The sequence below is a fragment of the Phytophthora cinnamomi genome (genome assembly GCF_018691715.1).
Source record: "Phytophthora cinnamomi strain GKB4 chromosome Unknown Contig53, whole genome shotgun sequence".
NCBI lineage: Eukaryota > Oomycota > Peronosporomycetes > Peronosporales > Peronosporaceae > Phytophthora > Phytophthora cinnamomi.
In genome coordinates, this window is record NW_027150986.1 from 3,155,861 (window position 1) to 3,183,505 (window position 27,645).

General features: G+C 52.6%; 3 protein-coding genes across 4 annotated transcripts; 2 read left to right on the forward strand and 1 right to left on the reverse strand.

The window, feature by feature from the left end:
* Positions 1-18,706: 18,706 nt before the first annotated feature.
* Positions 18,707-19,397, forward strand: IUM83_00910 (uncharacterized protein; the record flags this gene model as incomplete). Of its 2 annotated transcripts, none has more annotated exons than XM_067924727.1 (2): positions 18,707-18,903; positions 18,985-19,387. In XM_067924727.1, the coding sequence occupies 2 exons, from the start codon at positions 18,707-18,709 to the stop codon at positions 19,385-19,387; spliced, it is 600 nt and encodes a 199-aa protein (XP_067788917.1). The 2 variants fall into 2 exon arrangements, with proteins under 2 accessions (XP_067788917.1, XP_067788918.1); XM_067924728.1 differs by lacking the exon at positions 18,707-18,903 and adding an exon at positions 19,392-19,397 and having other exon boundaries at positions 19,082-19,327.
* Positions 19,398-22,525: 3,128 nt separating this feature from the next.
* Positions 22,526-23,993, forward strand: IUM83_00911 (uncharacterized protein; the record flags this gene model as incomplete). Its single annotated transcript, XM_067924729.1, has 2 exons — positions 22,526-22,891; positions 22,974-23,993. The coding sequence occupies 2 exons, from the start codon at positions 22,526-22,528 to the stop codon at positions 23,991-23,993; spliced, it is 1,386 nt and encodes a 461-aa protein (XP_067788919.1).
* A 161-nt stretch (positions 23,994-24,154) lies between these two features.
* On the reverse strand, positions 24,155-25,852 carry IUM83_00912 (ADP-ribosylation factor-like protein; the record flags this gene model as incomplete). The annotated part of the gene is made up of 7 exons (XM_067924730.1): positions 24,155-24,171; positions 24,287-24,582; positions 24,644-24,759; positions 24,828-25,153; positions 25,238-25,363; positions 25,428-25,727; positions 25,798-25,852. 7 exons carry the CDS (start codon positions 25,850-25,852, stop codon positions 24,155-24,157), a joined length of 1,236 nt encoding a protein of 411 aa, XP_067788920.1.
* Positions 25,853-27,645: the final 1,793 nt, after the last annotated feature.

The following is a 27,645-nucleotide window of genomic DNA, read 5'->3' on the forward strand; positions in this document are numbered from 1 at the left end:
TGCAGGTCGAGCTGCGCTCGCTGCGTGAGCATAAAACATGGAAACTGGTTCGGCGTCAACAAACTGAAGGGCATAGAATCATTACCTGTAGGTGGGTCTTTGCAGTCAAGCGAGACGAACAAGGATTTGTTAAGCGCTTCAAGGCGCGGCTGGTCATTCATGGATTTAAGCAAGTCGCAGGGGTGAACTACACTGAAACTTACGCGCCAGTAATTCGTTTCGAAACCATACGAGCTGCTATTTACTACGCGCTGCAGCGTGGGTGGGCTGTACTGCAGTACGACGTCAAGACGGCGTTCTTGTACGGAGCCCTAAACGAGACAGTCTACATGGAGCAACCGCAAGGCTTTCAAATGGAGAGTGCTGACTATGTGTGCCACTTGCTGAAGTCCCTGTACGGGCTGAAGCAAGCTCCGAATATTTGGAACCGCACGCTGCATGAAAAGCTGATTACAATGGGGTTTGAGCGCTTAGATTCCGATTATGGTTTGTACGCGAAGCGCGTGAATGCTGAGGTCGAACAATTGCTTACTGTCTACGTGGACGATCTGCTGATCATGGGACTACCGGATGACTGTGCAACTACAGCCGACCAGTTGCAACACTCATTTGGGTTGACAACCATCGGCTCAGTGAAGGACCTGTTAGGAGTAGAGATTCTTATCGATCGCCCGAGGCGTCAAATGATTTTTTCTCAGCAGCAGTACATCATCGAGATTCTCAAACGGTTCGACATGCAAGATTGCAATGGATGCCCTACTCCAGAACCTACGACAGAGCTTACAGTTAAACACCCACTCAAAGACGAACCGCTGCCATACCGCGAACTTGTGGGTGCATTGCAGTACCTGGTGTCGGCCTCGCGGCCGGACATTGCACATGCTGTGCGCACACTTGGCACGCATCTTGCCAATTTTGTTTACACGCATTACGCCAAGGCCAAGCGAGTGCTTTGCTACCTGCAGTCCACGCGAGACTATGGCCTTGTGATGGACATTTCGCCGAAGTTGGATGTCTTGGTGTCCGCATATTCTATGCGAATGATCCTGTGGACCGCCTAAGTGTGAGTGGCTACATCACAATGCTTGATGGGAATGTGATATCATATGCGTCACGAAAACAAGGTATCAATGCTCAATCCACTACAGTAGCTGAGTATGTTGCAATGTGCGAGGGGGCCAAAGATATTTTGTGGCTTGTTGGTTTGTGTGCTGAGCTACGGTGGAAACACGCTACTCCACTGCTACTGGGTGACAACAAAGGAAGTATTTACCTATCCGAGAAACCGGGAAAGCACTCGAAGATTTAGCACATTGAGAACCGATTCCACCTCGTTCGGCATTGTGTGGAGGATAAACGCTTGATGACGCGCCACATAAGCACTGACGATATGATTGCGGATTGTATGACGAAGCCACTTGGACATGTGAAGTTTGCAAAGTTCCGCTCTGCAATGAAAGTACTGCAGATTGTGCAAGGTGACACTACGGCGATATAATCCTCTAAGGACAAGTCGGAGGGCGAATGTGCTACTACTAACCGTGCGTCGAGCTATCCTGCCCGACTCCAGACTGTGAGGAACTGATGTGGCGGCATTGGCTTGCAGCCAGACTGCCCTTACATCAATCCAATAACTATTGCTGCTCGTAGACGAAGTTTGGTCGTGCTACCAGCCTTACTACTGTGTATGCTTATTGCTTTCGCTATACCGCATTGCTGCGGGTTGTGTGCTCTCGCCGTTCGTTCCTGCCACGAGACCTACTGACGAGATCAAGTGGGCGTGTGGAGTACACTGTTGGGGACTGTGTATCTACGGATGCATTGCAGCTGCTGAAGATATGCTCATCGCGAGATCGTCGCCCAGTTGTGGACTACTGCATGTAGCCACGTTGGGCTGGTTGAACCGCGACAGTAGTTACTTAGCTTTACTATAGCTCACTGCTTGCTTAATACTGCTTATACATATTTGCCTGGCTGCTGTGTTGGTGCGAGTCGCTCACTTTGTGAATCGACCTTCGCTCAAGCACCTCCACAGCAGCCTGTCGCGGCACTGAGCCCGGCAACTAACTGTTGTCTTTCAGCCATGCCTACTCTGAGGAGCGGTGCCCTTGTTGGGACCGCAGACCTCACGCCTCAGCACCCGTTACAGCTTCGCCTGCACGAGTCGTTGGTCTGTTGTCAGCGTCTGCAGCTGCACCAGCTACATTGCCGGTGGGCACGTCGCTGCCACGACCAGGGGGCGCACTTGAAGCGGCAGCAGAACTAGACCAAGCAGCTCCAAGTCGTCTGTACCAGTTGCTGTTGCGGCCGATCGTGAAGGCGACCATCGCCCAACACGATACGTCAGCTGAGACCCTCGACGACGTCGTTATTAACGGATGATCGTTCCGCGAGATCATTGTGACGAGGTCCGAGCCAATTCTAGGCCAGGACCCATCAGTCAGAAGCCCAAACCCTCCCACGTACCGGCCACATGTCACTTGAAACGTGGATATTTCTTGACCCAAGTCCGGTATTTGTACATACTTCAAGTTGTGCAGGCTACATCTAGAAACTGAGCTCTGCGAGCGTCGAGTTGCGGCGACCCCAGATCCCCAGGTCTGAGATTTGCATTCGGTCTGAGGTCTGAGGTCTGAGAATCGCCCTAGAGGCCACAGACCTGAGGTTCCAGGCCTTAGATCGGACTCTGGGCGGAGAGCTGAGTCCTGGACTTCTGGGTCTGTGATTTGAAGCCGCATGGTTGCTTAAGTCTCAGCCCCCAGGTCTCAGATTGGTGACCTCACAGTTTGGAATGCCCGGAGTTCTGAGACCTGTGAGTGATGGCAAAACTCTGAGACTTTGTGATTTGGAGTTCGGTCTGAGGTTTGCCTGTGGACCAGACCCTGAGATGTGCAGTCTGGGGTCTGGGAAGAGGGCGTGGCGTGCGGCGACTGATTTCATCTCGGCTCTGGGGTGCCACAGCTGAGATATGGAGTCAACATCGTAATTTTGCCCCCAGCTCAGATTCCCAGACTCAGAGTCCCAGAAGTTGAACCAAAACTGAGACTTGTCAAATTGGTTGGACAGCCGGGATATGGAATCGACATCGTAGTTTTGCCCCCAGCTCAGACTCCCAGCCTCAGAGTCCCAGAATTCGAGCCAGAATTGAGACATGTCAAATCGGTTGGACAACCGGGGTATGGAATCAACATCGTATTTTTGCCCCCAGCTCAGGTTTTCAGCCCGGCAGTCCCTCAACTTGTGCCAAAACTGAGACACGGTGATTGTGGGCGCAAGTTGGTGTCTGGGTGCACGATGTTCGTGAGGATAAGTGGCAACTGGTGACAGACAGCTGACGCTCCGAGCCTAGGACGTGACTAAAAGCCTACGGCGTGCCTGAAGTTCGACTTCGTGGTCTCGCATATGAAGTGGGTACACAAGCGATGGCTACATTGCCGGTCTGGGAGCTGCGGTAGTTGCTCTTTGGAGTTGGCGGTTGCCGCTTGGAAGGTCGCTCTGAAGGGTCGCCCCATTGTGACTTTTCGGCCCCTGGTATCGGGCACACAAGATTCGGCTTGACCAGTCGCCTATGGATTTGGGCCAACGGGAGCCGCAGAATCTTGGCGTCATCCTGATTACACCTGATTTGTACCCAGAGTAATCAGTGTAATCAGGTGATGACAGACCAAGTCCGCCCAATCCCGGCCACAAGATCCTAGCGTAATCAGGATATCACTGATTTGCACCCTGGTGTAATCAGTGTAAGCAAGTGATGACTGACACAGACAGGCCAATGGAAGGGCGCCAAGGCAGCGACGCGCATTCACGGGCGCCGCCAAGCCAGTAGCTTAGTGGGTGTGTCACCCTTGTTCAAGGTGTACCCAGGAGATGTTTGCACCCTTACTTGATAGGCCCTTTGTATGTGCATGTGCATGATAATAATCAGAGTTTGTTTTGCCCCGAAGACCGCAAGCTGCGGAGTTCGTCTTGCGCCGACGGGCGTGTTGCTTCACAGGGACCAAGTCCCTGCCCCCGGCGGCGCGTGCAAGGTCAAGTGGAGTCGCTACGAGTGTTCTACGGTCAAGCTCAGCTAACTCCAAATAAATTCAAGATCAAGCCTTTTCGTGTTTCGGCCCGGTTTGCCTTCGTTGTTGTATTTCCACACGCGGGACATTGGTTTTGCTGGTTTTTCGTACTGGTTGGCTGGTTTCCTGGCGGTGCTTCATATTTTCGGGCGGAAGGTGCTCCGCTCTGAGGTTTCGGCAGAGCAACACCTGGGATAGTGGTTTCTGGGGTTGCTGGTGGTATCCGTGTGGCGCGAATAGTCTGGGATAGTGGTTTCCAGCTTCGTTGTGTCGCCTACATCAAGGCGTGGTGCGCGGAAGTCCCAGGGTGCAGAGCGAGAACCCTGGATCAAGGCAGGCTCAGACCGAGCCAACTCTCTAGGCCACTCTGGTCTGAGGGGCGAGTGAAGACCGTCGTGCGGCTCTCAGTCTGAGCCGCCGGAGGAAGTGTCGTGACTGGAAGCGACTCGAAGCCGGAGTCGCTGAGCAAGGAGGAGGCTGTTAAGGCCCAGAGTCCAAGGGCCTGAGAAGAGAAGTGGACTAAGTGTGTGTGGAGTGAACGTGTTTATATTCAAGAAAACGGGGCACAGCGGACTCAGCACGTGCGTACAAGGGCCTTCCAAGCAAGGAGCAAGCTTCGTCTGGGGGCATCTGGGAACTGTCGAGTTCGGAGGCAGCTGGTGTGGCCGACGCAAGTCTGGGCCCACAGCCGTGCCTTAAGAAGAACCAAGTCAAGGGATTGCAAGAGTGAGGAACACACGCCTCACCCAGCTTGGGATCTGAGATCTAATCTCAGATTCTGAGTTGAGTGGTCTGAGATCGAGGTCCAACCGCGAGGCTAATCCCTGATTTTGGAGCCCGCATCGCCACATCATGCAGAAGATCTGGAGCTTGTTCAGCGGCCGCTTCACGTGCAGAACGGTGCTGACGGACGGCGACTGGTCTGTCGAGACCCATGAGGTGGGCGAGTGGGAACGTGTCATGCAGTTCAGGGCCAAGAAGACTCTACCAAGTCAGAACAGACATGGAAGCAGTAGCTGCAAAAAATGCGAGGGCATACGTGACGCTCGTGATCTACGAGTATGGATTGTCGGTCTTATTAAAGACGTGGGCGAGATGGCTTCTGGTATAGCTGAGCTTGAGGTGCGCATAGAGGCAGTGGTATACAGTGCTGGGGTACGCGTGCTGCCGCGTTACCGCTTCATCCATCTTGAGTTGACTGCTGAGTGCACACTTGGCCGCTTTGTCGAATTTTGGCCAATTAGCGACCAAGATTGATTCGCCGCCTAATTTCGTGACCAGAGCCAAATCGCACCCGTTTGGAAATTTTGGACAGAATCGACAATACCTTCAACGGAATTGAGACATCCAAAAGAGTTTTCATTCGAACAAGACGCGGACAATGGTGCCACAGCATCAAGTTCTGGTAGTGGGTACTTTTAGGAAAATCATACTTAAAAGTATCATTTTCCGTTCGAACTGCCTCAACTGCATCAATAAGCCACAACATTTCGTAGAACTGCAACCGTATTCACACCTGCAGCTCCAGAAGCTAACCTGGTATCAAATGCTTTGTTCGCAGGGCGTACTGAATTTGAGATCCCTACAGCAGACATATCTCCTAAAGCACACCCCTCACGAGCCAATCATGCTCAGCGGTGCCCACTCGAGATCTCCTAAATGACAGCATGTAGTTCGCTGGACCAACTCTACGTAGTGAAGGGAGTGACAGTGCTTGCAAACGTATCGGTTGATCCTGCTCGCCACATCGATACACCGACAACCGACGAGGAAGAAGCCTAACTACATCAGTACAGATGCATCGTTGCATTTGCATATACATGTATCAGAGAACTGTTCTTGTGCATTTCACCTGTACATCTCGTGTACAATTGCAACGGGACAACTTCAACGTTTCCTGGGGTATCATGTAGGAATTCTCAAATTCGGTATACGATACTGGTGAGCTGAGAGGTGATATACGCAGCGCGCCCACTTGCTACCTGCAGCGCGCGTGCATACAACTTTCCAGTAACGCAATCGGCTGTTCTGGTACAGAGCCGCACGCCTCAAATATAACAAAAGTTGGTACGAAATGAAAGGCGACACCGCATGTGCCCACAAGCTTCTAACTGCACAAGCAACATGCCCTCCCCCCGCACGCCCTCATCACCGGCCAAGAAGGCCCGAAAGAGCCCCTGCGCGGCCGCCAAGTCGCCGGCACCGCCCGCCGAGTCGCCCGCACCGCTCTCAGGACCCCACGCCCCTGCCAAGAAGGCCCGAAAGAACCCTGTGCGGCCGCTAAGTCGCCGGCACCGCCCACCGAGCTGCCGGTACCGCCCGCAGGACCCCATGCCCCTGCCAAGAAGGACCGAAAGAGCCCCTGCTGTAGTGGGTCTAACTTGACTCACTACTTTAGCTTACACGTTACGCAACGTGGATGAGGAAGCGTAAGTACTTAGTAATTACTTAGGTTAATTATATTTGAATACACAAATATAAGTTAAATAAGAAGGGATTCCAAGTGACTTAGATTAGGTAAAATGAGAACTGTATTGTTTGTAAATTGATCTTCCTCTAAAATCTGCTAAAAACTGTTTATCATCTATGAAAGGGTTGGCAGCGGCTGGCTGTCAGAGCCCCGCTAATATGCATGTCTCTGATTGGTAGAAAGATGCTGCTTTCTACCAATAGGATCTTTGGGTATGTGTGGACCACTCATTGTGGTGGCCCACTTCAATGTATCCATTGGTGTGTCTTACACCAAGGTGAGGAAGTATCTAAAACTTTTAACAGATATCCTATCTGTTAAATTCACAAGTGGCTTGCAGCCACTTGTACGTGTAACCCCGTTACACCATCCCCCCCTTAAGGTTAGACGCGCGGGGTCTCCGCACGTCAATCGTCGGAATTGACCATTCGTCAATTCTCCGCGTTTGGAGAAGAAATCCGCGCTCATTCAACGACGAGCGCGCCACAGAAGAAGTCTTCAAAGTCGGTGGGGAGTCATCTCTCCATCGACGACTACTTCGAACGCCAGAAGGCGAAGTACGGCGACGTCGTCGACTTCAACGACGACGAAGAAGATATGGAGGGCGAGGAGGACTCGCCCTCAAAGCGCAAAGACTCAGTGTCGAGCGAATCGCTCGACCCTCACGCCAAGAACATTCGCCCGAGTGAAGGGGACGAATCGGACGCTTCGAGCTCGAAGCGTTCGCGAACTGAAAGCGATACCCCACTCGCTTCCGCTGGGGCTCTCAGTACTCCGCGCGCTGCTGTTGCAGCGCGTGATTCCAAAGCTCAAGGCTCTCCGCGCGCTGCGCCTGCAGCGCGCGATCCATGGATGCCGTCCGCGTCCGAGATCGCGGACCGGTTTGGGAACTCGGTACCTCCGAATGAGGTGCCGCTGTACGTGTGCAGCGCCATCAAAGATGACGTCGTGGCTGCCGAGCTGCACTTTGATGCGGAAACGCATCAAAGGCGCGATTACTACATCGGACTCTTTCATGAGCTCCGATGGTTTCAAAGCAAGAAGACATCTTCTCGCAGCAAAGTGCCCGAATGGCAGGCACTTTGTCAAAGTTGGAACGCCTTTGTTGAAAACTCCAACAAGAGGCCGAGTGCTTACCGTGATCGGATTGAGCAAGCGCGTGATCGCTTCGAGACGTACTCGAAGCGTGGAAAGTTGGAGCAACTCCACGTTGCTGCGGAGGAGGCGAATGTGCCGTGCGCTGTGCCCGAGGGCTTTCAGTGCACGAAGTGCTTCCCAGGCGCGGTCCGCTTGAGCGACCGCGCCCTGAACGGGTGCACGTCGTTCCGTGTGCCCGAGAGTCTCAAAGAGCTCCGTGCTAAGTTCTTAGCACGTGAGGGGCGATGATCGCAGCGCTCGTCCTGCTTCCGCTGCGCCAGCGCGTACTGCTCCTCGTACGCCCTCACCATTTCCGGAACGTCCTCCAGCAAGACGTTCCGCGGCTCCCAAGTATCTTGATGGGGAGGAAATCCTCTCCAACGAATACGAAAACGAGCCCCTTGAGGGTTCGTTTTCGGGATACTATGGTCAACAATCCGCTCAACAATCCAGCGGGTTTAGCCGCGGGCGTCACGGATCGGCGGTGGCGGGGGTGGGAACACGCCCCGGGTATGATCAGCCCCGGGCTGATCAGTATGCGCCTCTCCACGACCGGGTGACCGCCGTGGAGCGTCTGCAGGGCGCTGAGTTCGCCGCCCTGAAACAGGACCTGGCGAACCAGAAGGCCCAAGTCGCGGCGGTCTCGCAGACCGCCTCGAATATCCATGTCGAGCTCGGGACCCAGATGAAGGGGTTGCTCCAGCGCGTCCGCGCGCTGGAGGAGAGGCTGCTCGTCGCCGAGGCCAAGTCCTCCGCTTCTGCCTCGGCTCCTACCGAGGCTTCGGGTCAGCCGAGCTAGATGGCTCGTGCTGCAGGTATGGCTTCAGCCGTCCGACGTAAAAGGTCGGATGGAGGCGCATGCTAGACGGTATGTCTAGCGTGTATGCGTTGCCGTGCCGTGCCAACACAGTGAACGGCCCGATGAAGCGTGGAGCAAGCTTGCTTGCTCCGAAATCCGAAACTGCATGTTTAGGCAGGTTTTGTGTAGCTAACAAAACTAATGAACCAACTTTGAATTCATTTGTGTTGCCTCTGCCCACATTGTCTGCGTTCAGCTTCTGTTGATCAACAGAAGCTGCTATTGTGTCTTGGACAAACCGAATTACGGCTTGTCTTTTGGTGATGCAATTGATTGCATCCGAGCTGAAGTAATTCAGCTAGAGGCCCGGCCTCTGCGTGGTTCTTAGCGGTGTCTGCGCCCTGCGCAGACCCGTGGTCGTTGGCCTTGTTGGTGGAGGAGTCTGCGCCCTGCGCAGACTCATGTGGTTTGTCCATTGTTGCAGCTTACACTGTGCAAGTGTCAGCGGTTTTCTGCGGCTGCTGTATTGCAGTCGTAGTTCCTCCCCCACTTAAAGTGGGAGCCATCACTCCGAGTAAACTCGGTAGACGTGGATGCCGCATGGCATTCACGTAGAACGGTGTATGCCCGGTCGAGGCATGCACTGAGTTATTGATGGCAAACTCTGCCATCGATAAGCACTCGCTCCAGTATTGGAACGAGCGAGCGTAGCTCTTCAACATATCGACGAGCACGCGATTCACGCGCTCGGTTTGACCGTCCGTCTGCGAATGATCCGCAGTCGACATGGAAAGCTGGCTCCCAAGAAGTGTAAACACTTCTTGCCACAGGTGCGCTGTGAAGCGCGGGTCTCTGTCCGACACGATGTCGGTCGGCATGCCATGGTGTTTGAACACCATGTCGGCGAACAGATGGGCCGTCTGTTTCGCGGTCACACCGCAGCAAGATGTACCATCTTGCTGAAGCGGTAGGCGAAGACCACAACACCGGTATTCCCTCCGCTGTCCGGGGGAAGACAAAAGATGAAGTCCAAAGACATGGACTTCCAACACTCCAACGGAGTCGGTAGTGATTGCAACAGAGCCTGCGCGAATGGCGCAGGCTTTACGCGTTGGCATACCTCGCAAGCACGGGTGTACTTGCGCACCTACTTATACTGGTGGTCCCAGTAGAAGTCGCGCGTGAGAAGGACGTATGTCTTCTCACGTCCGAGATGTCCCGCAGTCGGGGCATCCTGATATTCGTACATGATCCTGAGTCGCAGGTCATGGTCATTCGGCACGACAACGCGATCCGCGTTGTCGTCGATTGCATTGTAAAGCGGTAGTCCTTCGTGCACACGAAAGCGGTGTGCACGCGCTCGAAGGTGCTTGGGCAGCTTCTGACGGGACTTGTCAGAAGGCGCTGTGCCATAGGCCAGCAAGTCTCAGTGATACTTCCCATGAAGAGCTGCCTCAGCTCTTCGCTCTCGCTCTCCGCTCTTTCGCTGTTCGAAAGAACGCAGACTTGCTCGATGCGTCCATCGTGCAAGTCGCGCGTGAAGCGGTTCCAGCTCATGGCTGGAAGCGAAGTCAACTCCGACGCCGTCGTCGGAGGACTAACGAGTTCCATCTCACGATACTGGAATCCAGTATCGGTGCACGTCAAGACGCCTAGCGTCTCGACTTCCGGCGTCGCCGCCTCAGTCTGCCCAGCAGACTGCTCTAGATGAGTCTCGGTCCCGGACCGAGACTTGCGCAGCGTTCTCCGCTTGCGCCGTCTTCTTGTTATGCGGAGCCCGGCTCCGCAAAGTTGTTCTTCTGGTCCAGGCCCGGCCGTGGACAGTTGTTCGCCGGCGGACCCTGTCCGCGGGCGCGCGGTATCAAGCCCGGCTTGACCGCATGGCGCTTCGTCGTGCAACCCTGCTGCACGACAGCATGCAAATTGCGTCAGTGCGGTACGTTTGCAACCGTCCGCACTGTTTGCAGCGTCAACTCCCGTAGTCGACACACCTTTGTCACCTCGACGCCAATCATTGGCGGAGCCCCTCATGACCGAGGGTGCGTCGGCTCCCGGAGCCGACGCGTCGTTGTCGACCTGACCTCTTCGGGTCAGGGACTGTCCCTTGCACGCTTGAACGTGGGTGTTGGTTCCCGGAACCAGCACATCTTTTTCTTCCGACGTCGGCAGCATTGCCGACGTGGGTCCCACTTGTGCTCGCCCTCGCGCACTTCTTGGGCACTCCGGGACAGCAGCATTAAGCGCTGTCTCGACTGGTGAGCCGCGCGCACCTGCTGGTGCGTGCGCTGCGGTAACAGGGCCATCGCTCTCTGTTCCGCGGTCGCGTCCGAAGCGCACGAGCGTGCGCTTCTTCTAGTCTATCACCGGATCATGTCGTGCAAGCCACGGCATGCCCATAACCACGTCGAACTTATCGTCCAGGTCCAGGACGATAAAGTGTTCGACGAACACTCGTTGTTTGTGCGAGAAGCGCACGTTCACGACGCGCTTCTCGGTCTTTACGATGGCACCTGTTGCCAGTCGTACCTCCAGAAGACTTCGAGGTACATTTACCTCCTCGAAGTCAAGTCTCGGCAGGCTTCGTAGTCGAACAAAGTTGTTCGACGCGCCTGAATCTACCAAAGCTCGAAGAGAGTCACTCGCTCTCTTCGAGTAAACCTTCAAGGTGACTAGGTTCGGCCTGTCATCTTGTTTCTTGCAGCGAGAGCTAGTCTCACTGGGGGCTGCAGTCCTCAGTGTCGCGTGCCCGATGTCGGCACGCGTGACTGCATTACCAGTAGGGCGCCCCGCGCCTGCTGGATGTTCGCGTTTTTTGTTGGTCCGCGGTGATGCCTAGCATCGCCACGACGGCCACCTCCAGGGGGCATGGGAGCTGTGCACTTCCGTGCAAAGTGACCGATCCTTCCGCAACGGAAGCATCGCACGTTGCCTCCCTGCTGCTGGTAACCAGCAGTTGTTGCGTTCGAGAGGTCCATTGGTTCCAGGCCTCCCGTCCTCGCTACCGGGCGCGGTTGCGGCTTCGGTACGTTTACATGGAATTTAGCCTGCCGCAGGCTAAACTCTTCTTGCATGGCAAGGGTGATTGCAGCTTCGAGAGTACTCGGGTACTCTCGGAAGAGATAGGTCTTCACGGGCCCATCTCTAAGTCCTTTCATGAACGTGACGACCTTGGTCGCCTCGTCAATTGGATTAGTCACGATATTGGAGACCAAGTATCGTGCGCGCTGCGCGTAAGCATGAACGTCATGCTTACCCTGCTGAAGGTCGAGCTCCGCCCTCGACCGGAACTCGTTTTGCGGGGGCTCAAACGCTTGTTTGAGCTCCTCTTTGAACACTTCGTACGTGCTGAAGCACGTAGGATCGGAGAGTCGGCGTCCATACGCCCAACTCCTTGCGCGTCCGCCAAGGCAGAACATGGCGAACGCGACCTTCGACAGCGAGTCGACGATGCGTCGAGCCGCTATGGCTGTGTCGAGCTCGACAAGCCATCGGAGGAGAGGCTCGCCCTCTCTTCCCACGTAATTGCTTACGCTCAACTTTAATGGTTGAGCATGTGGTGTCGTCCCTGACGACGCCGCCACTGAGGAAGCAGCATCGCGCTGCTCCTTCATGATGAACCCCAGAGCAACACCATGTTGCTCCGTCGGCGATAGCGTACGCAGCATTGTAGCTATCGCCGCTTCTCCAATGACTGTTGACAGTCGTTGGAGGGCCTCCCACTCTGGATCCGACAGGTGGGGGCAGTCAGCGCGTGCAACATGCGTTGCAGGCGTGTTGGAGCTCTCCATGGGCACCTCCGTGCTCATGTGGTTCTCGGCTCCGCGTTCGTACACCGCGTACGAACGTCAAGCAGTCGGTCGTTGGACGGACTACAAAGTGCTACCAGGTGTAGTGGGTCTAACTTGACCCACTACTTTAGCTTACACGTTGCGCTACGTGTATGAGGAAGCGTAAGTACTTAGTAATTACTTAGGTTAATTATATTTGAATACACAAATATAAGTTAAATAAGAAGGGATTCCAAGTGACTTAGATTAGGTAAAATGAGAACTGTATTGTTTGTAAATTGATCTTCCTCTAAAATCTGCTAAAAACTGTTTATCATCTATGAAAGGGTTGGCAGCGGCTGGCTGTCAGAGCCCCGCTAATATGCATGTCTCTGATTGGTAGAAAGATGCTGCTTTCTACCAATAGGATCTTTGGGTATGTGTGGACCACTCATTGTGGTGGCCCACTTCAATGTATCCATTGGTGTGTCTTACACCAAGGTGAGGAAGTATCTAAAACTTTTAACAGATATCCTATCTGTTAAATTCACAAGTGGCTTGCAGCCACTTGTACGTGTAACCCCGTTACACCTGCGCGGCCGCCAAGTCGCCGGCACCGCCCGCCGAGTCGCCCGCACCGCTCTCAGGACCTCATGCCCCTGCCAAGAAGGCACGAAAGAGCCCCTGCGCGCAACCAACACGGGGCCAAACAGGTTCCAATGGGGTTACTGATTTTGGGGCGGACAGTTACGATGCCGGTGGTGCTGGTGCTGGTGATAAAGATGGAGACATGAACGCTCACGATGTGGAACGGGAAACTGCTCTCGCAGATGATTTTGAAGATGGAGAAACTGTGGCGTATCAAGACACGATCGGTTCCGGCGAAGGCGAAGCGACTAGCTTTACTGAGGTAAAATGGATAATTAAAGAGAGAGCGGAATTCTGGAACCGTGGATATTTTGTTATCGAGAACGTTTTTTTAGCAATTGACGAGGTGAAGATGATTCTGCGTGAGATCAAAGGCTTGCATGCCCGCAAGTGGCTTCGGGAGCTGAGAAACCCAACTCGCCGTCAAGCGGTTATTGATGCGGACAGAGATTTTGCACACCCGGCATTTCACCTAGCCTACGAGCGCCTCGTAGCATTTGTCTCTAGTGTACACCCTGCATGGAGCTTGCTGGGGCGTTTTACAGTTGTGGAGTCTCTACCCCCGAGTAGCAAAGGCGAGCAGCTACACCGAGATTTCCAGTCTTGTGAGACTGCTGCCGCAGTGATTGCAACGGAATGGGTACAAGAATCGTTGTTATTGGTGCTTGAGGAGGACACAGACCTGATCTTGGTGCCCGGTGGTTTTGCTGGTGCCTCACCGAAAACGAGTTGCAGCAATTTGGGGGCCTTATCACTGGGGTCTCTCGTGGTTTATCGGGGAGATCTTCCCCATGCTGATGTGCCATACCAGCATGGCAACATCCGTGAACAGGCCTATGTAAACGTTGATGGAGTTGACCATGATGATCGAGTTGTCGAGCCAGTTGTGTGGGAGTTCTATCGGTGCAAGCATTGTTTTAAACGCTGCGATGGCTCGAGGGGTTTGTCAAACCATGTCCAATACTGTGCTGACAACCCCGACAAGAAATTGATTGCTGAGAGACGCAAGCGCAACATTGACAAAGGTGCTTATCGCAAGCACTGCAAGCGTCATTTCGGAAAGAAGAATACCTACCATGCTCGCGATTGTCCTGGACATCGCCGCAACAACGATACAGAAGGTGACGATTAACAAAGATGATATTCTCGCAATCTGTTTTGCTATTCATCTATCTAACCTAATCGGATCATCAATCCATCTTGCTCTACTCATCTATCCCTTACTCTAATCATCTATCTAGATAAAACGTCAACTATACACCTCGATAGCCGTCTATCAAAACTTTCGGATCATCAATCCATTTTGCATTAGTCATCTCTCCGTAACACTAATCGTCTATCTCAAAATAAAATCATCTATTTGACTTCTGAGTCATCTAGGTGCATTGATAAATTCACGAATCCGATTTGAAAGTCATCTATCTCTGGTGATAATTCATCAATCGGTGATATTGGTTATCGACTAATACTCAAAACCGGACGGAATACGACGCGTGCCCTGTTGACTCGAGCCTGCCGTGTGTCGTCTGGATCTATGCTCCAAGGCTCTGCGAGCTCTGCAATCTTGTATGCGCTCTGGTTCAAGTAACCTAGTGGGTAACTCAAGCGGAGCTTGAGTTTGATGGATCCACCAATGTGGATGAAAATCACTCGGATGGAGAGAAACCGACGAGGTTTTCTTGCGGTGTAGTGTGTGCACAAACGGTAATCCAAATGTCCATTCGTATGATCCACTGCATGGGCGGATTAAATTATCAACTCGGTTCATTGCATCCAGGCATAGAAATAGTGCTTTCCTGTGAATAACTTTGACGACCGACGCAAACATATTAACCTGAAGTCGCCTTGGTACATAAATGTCTGCATTAGAAACAAGAATCCAATGTCTTTCGATGGACTGCCGCCACCAATGTTGCATGCGTGTAAAGATAGTCAACAAGTCTCCCGTCGAAGAACCTAGCCAACACTTCATCGTAGCGTGATATCCTTCTACGCGCGACGTTGCGTGCATGCCAAAATGTGTATCTCCATCTGTCCAACAATGCACAATTCGCTTCCAAATATCAAGCCAGATATCATCAACGTATGCAGCTTCAACCGGAGAAAGAAAATAAAGTTATTGTCTGCGGAAGTTGTAGTCTTCTTCCGTTGTTGCATACACAACACGCAGAAAAGCATTACAAAATTCTTTATGTGCAATTGAATCTTGCAGATGACCTGAGTTGCGTCGACCTCCCTTGGAAATGACCTCCGACGAGCATGCGCCTGGACATCCTTCATGATATGCCACAAGTACAGTAATACAGGAATGCGAACGAAAATCAATTCGAGGGCATTTAGTAATGCCAGATCTCTGTCCACAAGAAATACTTGGGGCGCAGGGATATTGTGTTCTCTCTGTAGATTAAGAAGTTGAGTAAGAGCCCAGTCATAGTCCCCTTTCGTCTCTCCACTGAGAAAGGCTTGGCCAATATGGATAGTGGTGTTCATTCCCGTCACGCCAACAATGTTCAGCAAAGGCATATTGAATCGATTGGTACGATATGTACAGTCCATCAAGATCACATCGTAATTGTGCTTGTACACGTCAATAGCCCCCTCAAAGGCAAAGAATAGGTGCGTTAGACGCCTAGATTCGTCATACTTATGGGCAACGAAAAAGGGTCTTTCCTTCAAATTCTGTAGCAAGAATTCAATGCGAGATGAACCACCCACAATGGCAAACCCCGCCCGACTCCGTTCGTTGTACACATCTCTTGGTACTATTACCAAATCGGGATGCTCAAGTAGTAATCGGGCAATCGTCTGTCTAGCGCTAGCACCGGTTTCGCTATCCACAGCAATTGCTAATTGAACAGCTTCAGTCCGCGAAGCCCTGCGATGGATTGGATGCGATCCTGCATGAGAAGACGGTAAGTGGTTGTGTAATAATGCGCGACCACGATGCTGAAGTTCCCATATCTCGTTACCGACTCCGTCCTTCTTTCGTACGAGATACACCTCCATTGGGCATCCACACTTTCGAGTCATCGTATTAGGGCGTACGCGCCGACATTGTAGCCCTCCCCCACGTGATACCCCATGTCGGTCACAGCCGTAGCGGATAAGTCTCTTCCCACCCAATTTGTCGTAGCTAGTGCCCTTGTAAACGACAGCATAGCCATGTTCTCGCGTGTACAAATTCATAGCCCTTTGCGCTAATGCCAGAGATGCAAACACTTGTTCCTCGACGCAAGGCAAACGATAAAGCTGTTCAGGACACGCGGTGAAACTGTTTCTACTCCGTATAAGCTCATTAGACAGGAGCTGTGAAACTGTTTCTACTCGGTATAAGCTCATTTGACTGGAGCGTGTTACATGTTCCACAGCGCTCGAATGCGTTAATGGGGTAGCCGACGGGAAAGTGTTTGGTTCGTGTTGGTTCTGTGATTGCGGAGGCGAATTTTGTAATTGACTCAACTGGTTTGGCTCAGGCTGGGAGCAAGATGAAGCTGGAAACCTTGGAAGGGCGTACTGCCCCTGTTGTAGTTGCCATTCCGATTGAGTCGAGGCTGTAGGCGTCGTAGCCACGCATGGGAGCAAGAATTGCCCTTCGTGCAGTTGCCATTCGGGTGAAGCCGAGGTGAGCGGCGTGGTCGACGAAGTAGACACAACCCCACCGGTACGACGGTTGCTTCCAAGCATGTTCATGTCGTCGTTGAAGACTGGCAGACGAGGCGGCGCTTTTTGAGAGTGCAGAGACAGCCATTCACACAAAAGCTGCAACTTTTGGGAATTGTTGTCCTTCTGTGTAACTGGATAGCTGCAGGTAGCAAGTGGGCGCGCTGCGGATATCACCTCCCGATACTGGTAGACCCAGTTCAAACTGTTGCTGAACGTCGCAACAAAAAACTGTGTGACAATGCTTAACAGCTTTAATCCATCCAAGCGATTGCAGAGCAAATGGCATATATACGGACTTGAGTAATCACCATTGGGCCAAATCTGTATTAGTGGTGTGGGGCCTTCCTCGCCACACCTGTCGGAGATTCATTCTCCAATTCGCAACAAGTCCCGCATTCCAGCTCAACCTCCAAGCCACCCGCATAATGAAGTTCGCCCTCGGCCTCGTTCTCACGGCTGTCGCGATCACGTCAACGATCGCCGACGACAAGTGCTCGTCATCCACACCCGTGCCGTCGGCGACCCCTTCGCCTAAGACATCCAGCAACAAAAGTGGCACCGGAGCTGACTCGTGCGATTTCTATTGCCTGGATGTGTACGAGCCCGTGGCCGACGAGAACGGCGTCGAGTACTCCAACGAGTGCTACATGAGGTTGGCGAAGTGCAAGGGCACTAGCGGCGACAGCAACAACCGCCCTGCAACAGATGCTCAGCGCAAGCTTGCTTTCGCCCCCGGATACAAGGGTGGAGCTTGCGGCGACATGCTATGCCCCGACAACTACGCTCCAGTGTGCGGTTCCGATGGCGAGACATACAGCAACGAATGCAACCTGGGCATCGCTAGCTGCAACCACCCTGAAAAGAACATTACTCAGGTATCTGGTGGAGAGTGCGCATCCACACCCTCGCCGTTGGTGACCCCTTCGCCTAAGACATCCAGCAGCAAAAGTGGCACCGGAGCTGACTCGTGCGATTTCTATTGCCTGGATGTGTACGAGCCCGTGGCCGACGAGAACGGCGTCGAGTACTCCAACGAGTGCTATATGAGGCTGGCGAAGTGCAGGGGCACGAGCGGCGACAGCAACCAACGCATCGAGAACCCTGATATCACGACGCAGGGTGCTTAAGCAAAAAAAAATTCGCCGTGCATGCATCACGCACCTGTGCGTAGGTACTCGACAGACTACGCAGCATTGCTACCCTGAAGCGCTTTAGAAAATATCAATAGAATATCCTAGCATGTCTTCAGCAAACTTTTTTGCTCTTGAGTAAAGTTTATATCCTGAAAAACACACATCCTTAAGCAACGAAGGCATTCCTGTTGATATGTAAGTTCGTATCTTGGGTCTCTACTTTAAAAGTGTGTACCGGCATTTCTACGCGCAGCTCCCGGAAGTATATCTCCCCCTGATAAACTCCGCGCGAAAGACAGATAAAGAGCGTCAAAAATGACTTCGAAGGTTTGACTTTGTCGGGTACAATGAAACGTGTTACAGTATTTACTTTCCAACCGTGAGCAAGTGTTACACCAGCTTCGGAGAAGGCCCGATGGATATCTATACGGTGTATTTGTTGGAGCTTCGGCCCCCGGGGCATACACACCGAACTCCCCCCACCAACGGATCCCACTTTGATAGATGATACACGCATTTTATCGCAAAGTTTTTTTTACATGTATTCACCTATGCAAGACAGTCAATCTACCTTGCCTGAATTGGGTTAAACCAATCAATGCTTCAACGCAGTTGCAGTTTCCCGCTTCGTCGCACTACGACTTGCATTCGCGCCATAGTTGCAGTCCTGATGAAACATATCCACACAGTGGATCAACGTCTTCAATCCGATCTTCCCGAATAGTGGACGATTTGGTTTTGGCGCCAAAATCTCCTACAAGTATGGATACCCCACAAATTGACTTGCAACCCGGCCAGCAGACCCCCCCCCCTCCCCTCCCCCATGAGCGACGCCTTCCAGCACGGAAGCCGGACGCTCTTCACGTGCCCGCACATCTGGCACCCCGAGTACTGGCAGTTCATCACGCACCCTCGCGCCGGGGAAGACCAAGTGGAGCAGTAACGACACCCCCGAGGCCTTTTGCTTGCGAAGCGACACCACCTTCCTCTTCAAGAAGGGACCGAGCGTTGCCGTGCGCAACCACATGGAGAAGAAGCACCCACGGGAGCAGAGGGAGTTCATCGCGCGATCGGATGCGGAGGAGAAGGCGCCCGCTGCCAGTGCCAGCGGGAGAGCGGCCAACCAGTCTTCCTTCGTGAACTTGGACGGGGACGCCACCATGGGATCTACAGCTGCAAGGACTGGTAGCATATTTGCTCCCCCAGCAGCCAAGAAGCCTCGGTACAACTGACCGTCGGCGACAACTCAGCCTGAAGACCGCCAGGCAACAGCTATGACCTTGATGGTGCGTATGATATGCAGCAGTCTGATGCCGCTGTCGTCGGTGACGACTAGGAGCTTCACGAGGCTGATAGACTTCCTCTCACAAGGAACGATCGCGTTGCCTGACCGACCAGCCATGTGTCGTATGGTGGAGAACATGGAGGCGGAATTCGGCTTTGAAGCGATGGAGAAAGCTAGGAACAATGTGGTGGGGAGCTACTCGCTCTCCGCGGAGCTCTGGGGCGTGCACTACATGAAGTACGTCGCACTGCTGTGCCATCACGTGAACGAAGAGTTCGAGCCAGAAACAATCCCCAAGGGACCCAAGGGTGTGATCCATGTTCCATGTCGGGAGGATGGCGGCACGAAGGCACTAGCCAAGGTGATGGATGCGGCTTTCAAAAGTGGGGTCTGTCAAAGGGCTCTTTGTCTATTTTCCTGACCAGCAATGACCTCGTTATGCGCCAAGTCACACGGATCTTTGGCGTGAAGCGATTTCCTGATCTTTGGATGGTGGTGGATAGCTCCATCGATAGTTGGATTTCGCCATCTCGTAAAGACACTGACGCTACTACTGCCGTAACAGGCGTGGGTAGTGGTTCGAGAACCAAGCTGGCTGCACAGTTGACTATTTCCTCAGTGATTCACGAGCTTTTAAGACGAACCGATTCCTTTGATGATAATTTAGAGGCAAAAAAGAGGCTTATGCGCGCTCAGTCGATCAGTGGGGATGAAGATGACCTGGCGATTCGGAAAATGGATTGCTCGACGTGGGATGAAATATACGATTGTCTATCCGAGTTGATGCTCTGGGGACCCTCCATCGACCGCTTTTTTGCCAGCTCGGCTTCAAGCTCTATTTCTTCTATTGCCGAGCCTCCTGCGAAGATGTGGTTTGTAGCCGAAGCCCTGCTACTACTGCTCCGCACACTGCGCGAAGTGAAGCAAATCACCACCAAAGACAGAGCACGAACTCTCCCTTTCGTGATCCATTGCTTGGTGATTACCAAGCAGCAGTTGAGCCAACATAATGTGTTGGGGCCTGTGATCGAGCATTATCGGTTGACGATGGCATTCGATGCAACGGAGATCAGTGGTGACCTACTCATGCTTCGAAAAGAGATCATAGACAACATCAGCGCAAACTACGATGCCTTGGTGTCGGAGTTTCTCTGGTGCTCGCTGTTGGATCCGCGGTACGCCAAGATGAACCACGTTGGTGATGGCAAACGAGAACAATGCAAGCCCGAGCTAATGGAGCGTACAGTTGAACTGCATCGGAAGAATACGCTAACACAAGGACTGATGCATAGACTACTGCAGGAGGAGGATGTGGCGATGCCTATCGCAATCGACGTGGAGGAGATGCAGATTTCCGTGACCAACGAGGTATCTGCTTACCTGGCCGAACGTGAGCAACGTACTACTCGCATAGCAGACCCGTTTACGTGGTGGCGGGTTAACCGCTCGCGGTACCCGTTCCTGTGTGCGCTGGCGCGTGTATGGCTTGGGAGTGTTGGCTGTTCGTCTGCTGCCATCGGTTCACTTCGCTGCGAAATTCCATACAATGTGCTTTCCGACATTGAAGAATATAAAGACTACGAAGATAAGTGGAAGGCGATGATCAACATGCTTTACGTGAACGTGAATATTCGCGAGCCTAGCGCTTTATTGACTGCATACATCGCTTTGATAACCGAGCTATTGCCGCGATCACCTTTGGATAATGCATTATGTACGCTGCTAATCTCACGCTGTCTCGGCGAAGATCTCGAACACCCTCTCTCCAGCTGTCATCTCGTGTCACTGCGACTTCATGTCGGCGGAGTCGGCTCTTCTCCATCCACTGCTCATGCCGACGCCTCGATTCTTGTCGACGATCTCCCATCCATTGTTTATGGCGGCGGCGCTCTTCTTTCATCAATTGCTCGTGGCGACGTCGCTCTTCTTCTCTCCGCTGCCCCTGCCGGAGCCGAAACTCTTCCATCCACTTCTCATGGCGATGGCGTTCTTTTTGCCTCTCTTGCTCTTGTTGCCGCTGGTGCTCTTCCATCCACTGCTCGTGTCGACGCCGACGCTCTTTTGCGAGCTCTTTGTACCGGCGGATGCCCTCCTCCCACTGCTGGCACTTGGTCTCAGCATAGCGGGTGCCAGCGCAGCGCCAGCAGACGGAAGGCCTTCTTGATCTCGGGCGTGCTGGCATCTCGCGCCACGAGCAGGTCCTCGTGGTGACTCGCCGTTTGCTGCGAATCGGAACCGAGCTTGAGTTGCCGCGCGCGGGCATTTAAAAACTCCAGCATACTTGTATCCCCGTCCAAATTGCTGTTGTTGCCCACTGAGGACAAGTCGGGCACTTGCACTGAAACGGTTATCCATCGACTTCAACGAGATCCGCCCCGAATAGTGGACGGTCTGGGTTTTGGCGCCAAATTTGAATTTTGTGAACAGATCTTCACCCCACAATTGCTTTGCAAGCCGCCAACTCCAGTCCAGCAGCTCTCACAACCAGCACCTCCCAACACGAAAGCCGGACGCTCTTCACGCGCCCGCATATCCGGTGTGCCGAGTACTGGCACTTCATCAAGCTGGTGCTGCTGCCCGGTCGATCCCTCCCACCGGGGCGTTGCTTCGGTGGTTCAAGAGCTTCTATGGCTGGCTGGCGGATGGTTCCGACTATGATCTCAAGACCAAGAAGATGCTTTTGCGAGCTCAGACGATGAGCGGGGATAAAGAGGACCTGACGATTTGGAAAACAGATTGCTTGAATTCTGACAGAAAATCGTCCACTTCATCCCAAGTGATGCTCTGGAGGCCCTCGATCAATCGCTTTTTTGCATCTCCGACCTCCAGTTCCGCGTGTTCCATTCATATCGTCACCAAGCCTATCGCAACGTTGTGGTTTGTAGCGGAAGCCCTTCAGCTGCTGCTGCTCCGCACACTGCGCATAATGAAGCAAATCACCGCCAAAGATCAAGCACGAACTCTTCCTTTCGTGATCCACTGTATCCTGACTATCAATTTCATTTCATTTCATTTCGAGGTTGGAGGTTGTATTGAGCACATTTAACCTTTGTAAGGCAACGAACCTGGCCGTCAAACAGCAGATAAACTAGGAAAATGTGTTAGCGCCTTTGATTGAGCAGTATCGGTTGACGATGGATTTCGATGCCACAGAGATCAGCGGTGATCTGCTCATGCTTCAAAAAGAGATCATGGGCAATATCAGCGCAAACTACGATGCCTTGGTGTCGGAGTTTCTCTGGTGCTCACTGTTGGATCCGCGGTAAGCCAAGATGAACCACGTTGGTGATGACAACGAGAACCATGCAAGCTGGAGTTAACGGCGTGCAGTTGAACTGCATCGGAAGAACACGCCAACACAAGGACTGATGCATAGACTACTACAGGAGGGACTCCAAGGGATCGGAGCAAGAGTAGTGGACCACTACTGTTGCACTACGTTGAAGTGGCTGAGTCTTTTAGTCTTTGCGATTTGGTACTACCCAATTCGGACCAAACAAAATAGTCCGTGATCGCGCGTCATACATTTTGTGGCTGCAACGCCCGACTCGTTGTCGTCATGCGCTGCCACTACGAGGTGCTGGCGGTCGAGCGCGACGCGTCCGCCGCGGAGATCAAGAAGGCATTCCGCCTGCAGGCGCTACGGTGGCACCCGGACAAGCACCAGCAGAACGGCATCTCGAGCGAGGAGGCCACGCAGCAATTCCAGACCATCCAGAACGCCTACGAGGTGCTGAGCGACCCGCACGAGAAGAAATGGTACGACGAGCACCGCGAGCAGATTCTGCGCGGCGGAGACGGCAACGACGAGGACGGAGACGAGGACGAGCTCAACCTGTTCCGGTACTTCAGCGCGTCGGTGTACTCGGGCTTCGGCTCGGACGAGAAGAGCTTCTACTCCGTGTACGGGGAGCTCTTCGCCAAGGTGCGTTGACTGAACCAACTGCAATTGCAGTGCAGTGGAGATGCCATAGTCTTACGGGTACGGTGGCTGTTATTGTGCGCAGATAGATGAGCTGGATAGAGAGGGCGGTGACGCGTCGAGGTTTGATGTTGCGCCGGAGCTCGGACACGCCAAGACGGCGATGGACGACGTCAACTACTTCTACCAGCACTGGAAGAGCTACATGACGCAGCGCAACTTTGCTTGGGTTGACGAGTACAAGACGACGGATGCCCCGACTAGAATGGTGAGGCGGGCGATGGAGAAGGAGAACAAGAAGCTCCGCGACGCTGCCAAGAAGGCGTTCACGACGGAGGTACGCGAGCTCGTGGACTTCGTGTGTCGCCGCGACCCGCGTGTCCGGGCATTCCAGAAGCAGAAAGAGAAGGAAAAGGAGCAGCGACGAATTGAGGAAGAGACTAAGAAGCGGGAAAAGCAGGCGGCGTATGACGCCGAACGTCGTGCGTTTCAGGAGCAACAGGAGAAACTCTGGGCCGACAGCAGCATGGAGACAAGCCGCGTTGCTGACAGAGACATCGAGCAGGAACTCGAAAAGCTCCGGAAGAAAATGGACGCGGACGTGCTTGTATGCGACCTGTGCAGCAAGACTTTCAAGTCTACCAAGCAGTTGCAGAACCACCTGACGTCGAAAAAGCACCGCGAAAAAGAGGAAGAACTTGGCGTGTTCAGTGATCTCAGTATTTTGGATAACGAAATGGATCTCGATCTCCAGGAGGAACTCATTGCGCTTGGCAAGGTGAAGCGTGACGCTGAAAGCTCTGATAACACCCCTGATGAGACGCCGGAAGCAGCCGAACAGCATGATACTGAGATCGAGGGTGCCAAGCAACAAGAAGCTGATGATGAAGCTGCTCGGCAAAAGGAGGAAGCTGATCGCATTCGTCTTGAAAAAGAGCAAAAGGCAGCTGAAAAGCGTCGCGAGCGCAAGGAGATGCGCAAGAACAAGAAAAAAGAAAACGTAGAGAAAATTGTGAGCTCCGCACGATCGAAAAAGGAGAAGATGGAAGAGGAGGAAGAGCAGCGTGGTCGCGGCAAGAAGGGCGGGAAGAAACGAAGAGGTTAAAGCCATAGAGGATAGACTTCTAGAATTCATGAAACATTTGACACGTTCAGTTGTTCAGTGATGTTGATGTTTGGCTCATGCTTACGCTCATTGATTCTGACTTCTTAGAGCGTTTACACAGTCTTCGCATACGGGCATCCATTTGGAAGCTGCACATTTTGTTACTGCCGGTTCCGTGCTGCAGTTTGAACAGTATATCACGGCTTCTTCCGGTCTAACTGTTGAGGGTGTCGTGCTGCTGGATTGCTCCTCGATGGAGGTCTTGTCATGCATTCGCATTAGGTTAAGCTCACGCTCTTCTTTCCATCGCGTGACCCGTGCGCGCTGCTCGTCCCGCCGTTGTTGATCAAGTTTTTTCTTCTGCACGAGATCGCGTTGAACGCGTTCATGAAGAGAATCGAAGCTGTTGTGGACCTGATCAAAGAGCCATTGAAGACCCGTTTCTAGACGCTCGTCTACAGCACCGCCGTTGACTGCTGGTTTGGCAATGCATGGTACGATCTTTGAACTGGGGAACTTGCTCAAGCGCAGTAAATTTTGCAACTCATCTTCAGCTATTGGGTCGTCATGATCTCGTTTGTTGGCAAAACTACACAATAAAAAGTCGTAAATATCGGCACCACAAGATAAAAGTGATAGGCTATTCGTACATTAGCAAAGGTTTGTTGGTCATAAGCTCGTTTGCCATCGACTCTTCGAGCACATTGGCAGCCTGAAGCACCGCATTTTCGCTGGATGAATCGACCACGTAAATGACGCCGTGAGCCTGGGCAGGGACGAATACGTCAGACTATCAATCGTCCACTTCAAGTAGTGAACGAGCTCGCTACTTACATCAGCGTAGTATTCCTTCCAGACATTTCGAAATGTCGGGCCACCTCCGAGATCGTAGAATGTGGCCGAGCCTGTTTCAGTTTGAAATGTGGCAGATGTGAAGCCAGCGCTGGGTACATGCTCCTTGTCCAGATCGCCTTGTAATGTCGAGAGAAGCGTAGTTTTTCCAGCTCCGTCGATACCAATGATCAGCAATACGATCTCCATGGTGACCTTGGGCTTTTCCTGATTGCCTTCAGATTCCTCTACAATAACCTTTTGCGTCTTTACTGAGCCTGCGTCAGGGACTGAATGTAACTTCAGGCACATGTAGTGCACATTGCTCTCTGTCTTTCCATCATCATACAAGACTGTAAAGCTCCCGTTTCCGTCGGTCGCTGTGATAGTCCCAGGGAAGAACCTTGGCCGACCTTTATATCGACACAAGACGCGGTCATTTACACAAAACTGTGCTTCGGCCTCGAGCTGGTTAGAAGTTTCTTCTATATCGCTGGATTCAATGACGATACGTGCAGCGACTACGTCCTTGATGAAGGCTTTACGCAACAAACAATCCTCGGTCAGCAAGCACCATTTAGGGAGTGTCGCATTCAAACTCACCTTTAACGGAGTTGGGTTTTTCGCGTAAAATCTGCTTCGCAAGGTCATCCATGACTGGGATCACGCTGGTCGACATAAAGTCCGCCATCTTGCGGCGGTTGGTGAGCTTCTTTGCGTAGCCAACACTCCGCGGGTGATGCGAAAAGCGACCGGCCTTTTGCTCGTCCACGAAGTCGTGGATGAAGTGATACACACTCTCCGGCTGGTAGAGCAGCAGCGACTCGATGAGTGGCATCAGCACCGGGTCCACACACCGGCGAAGGTACTCGTGCTCGCTCTCCGTAGCCTTGCGTGGAGTTCCTGCGGGTTGAATAGTCATGTGCAAGTGAGGTGGAGTCGGCGACTGGAAGGAGTAGCTGCAGAATCGCACCGGGAATACTGCGAGGCGTCGACTTGGTGGCTTCACGCAACCGGCGAGCGCTCATGGCGGCGTTCAGTGCACTGGCACTGTTGGTTCCTCCGCGGTAATTGCGCTCACCTTGTGGTGGTGTCAGGCCACATGTTGCAGGCGGCGAAAATAGCAGGTCTAAATCGGAGCTAGTGACACACCGTTACGAAAAATAGAATCCGTTCGAAAATAGAGAACGCACAAAAAAAGAGACCGACAGTTGTAATAATATCCTTCTGTAATAATATATGCCTAACAAGTGGTCCCGGCTTCGAGAATTGATATGCTTCGAAACCTAATCATGCGCCCGAAATTACAGATATCGCACCCACTTCCGGTATTGAGCTGATCTAATAACCTTGATCTGATTTATAGTATTATTTTCAGGAGGTAAGAGAGAGTCCAAGGTGGTCGGGAGGTCCAGTTTGAATTTGGGCGCGAAACGCGCTTTCATTTGAGGTATCCGGAGCTACCAGCAAACCATGGGAGCTTGGGTGAAGATCGAAGCCAAGCGAGCCATCGTCCAGAAGGCTGCCGAGTGTCCAAAGATTGCACAGCTCGAGCTCGCTGCCTGGGCTACAGTGGCGCTAAATCTCCGACGCCCTCCGGCATAGACGACGATCTTTGACATCCTCATGGCATTCCCTTCTACAGCGTGGGGGGAGGGGGCCTTTTGACTTCGACGGCTCCAGCTATGGTGGTGATGTGGCTGCTGACGTTGTAGTGTTTTATGCGTCGCAAATACACTTTTAGCACATCTCGTTCCTTTTAAACTTCATTCAAAACATTCATGTTAAAGTCTCTGGTGGCCGGAAGTGAGAGCGAAATCTGTACTCCCCAATAAACTGTCGCAGAGAGTCTTTCAAACAGGCGGACATAGGAAGGGGGCCTTAGATTCTTTGGGATCCTCGAGAAATTGTTTTGCATACTTCCGCCGATATACAAGTTCTTGCGTAGTGATAAGTTTATGGGTAGTACATTTGGCCCCGGCGCTAGTGAACTTTGACTGCGGACTGAAGCAGAAGTGGAGGAGCATCACGGCCAAAGCCGGTCGATCCAGATTCACGAGCGGCTCGAGATCATACACCACGACAAGTACGCCTCCGGATCAAAATCATCTTTTCGCTACACGGGAAATGCAAGCGTGAGTTTTGAACGGCTGTGATTGGTCCGTAGGTTTAGTAACTTTCAGTTTGCTTTACAACATTTGTAATATTTGTAATACTTACAAACGTAGTATGTTATACATACGGTTTTCGTTATTGGCCAGCAACGAAGTACTATTCAATGCCGTTATGATCTTGCATTTTGCAGTATTGAACTTGAAATTTGCGTTAAAAAGGGTGTACTTTAAGATGCTTCAAGCAAAAAATGTGCAAAACCCCTTTAAAAACGAAGCTTATTCAGAGGTTACCTGTAGCTGTCGATGCCATTAAAGTGGGGCAACGGACAACAGCCGCGTCGCCCATACGAAACCTTGGATCGGAACCGCACGTTGGGGTCCAGCTGGCCACCGTCGCAGTGATCGTGCCTCCAGGAATATTGAGGCATATTGTTTTGACACAGCTGCACCGAAGCGAGCTAATCGTGGTGAACTTGTCCTCGCTCGAGAAACAAGAAACAGCAGTCCTCTGTAATTTGCAAGTCTCAGAGTCGGCATTGGGATGCATCTTCCGCCAATGCTACTGCGCTGCTGCTGCAGCAGCATTGTGCTGCAGTGGACTCGACGTCGAGACGATTGTCGCGGGGCCTCCACTTCGAGCTTCAACCGCACGAAACGCATGGACTGTACTCGGAACGATCCACCGCGAGTCAACTGATCAGCGGGGG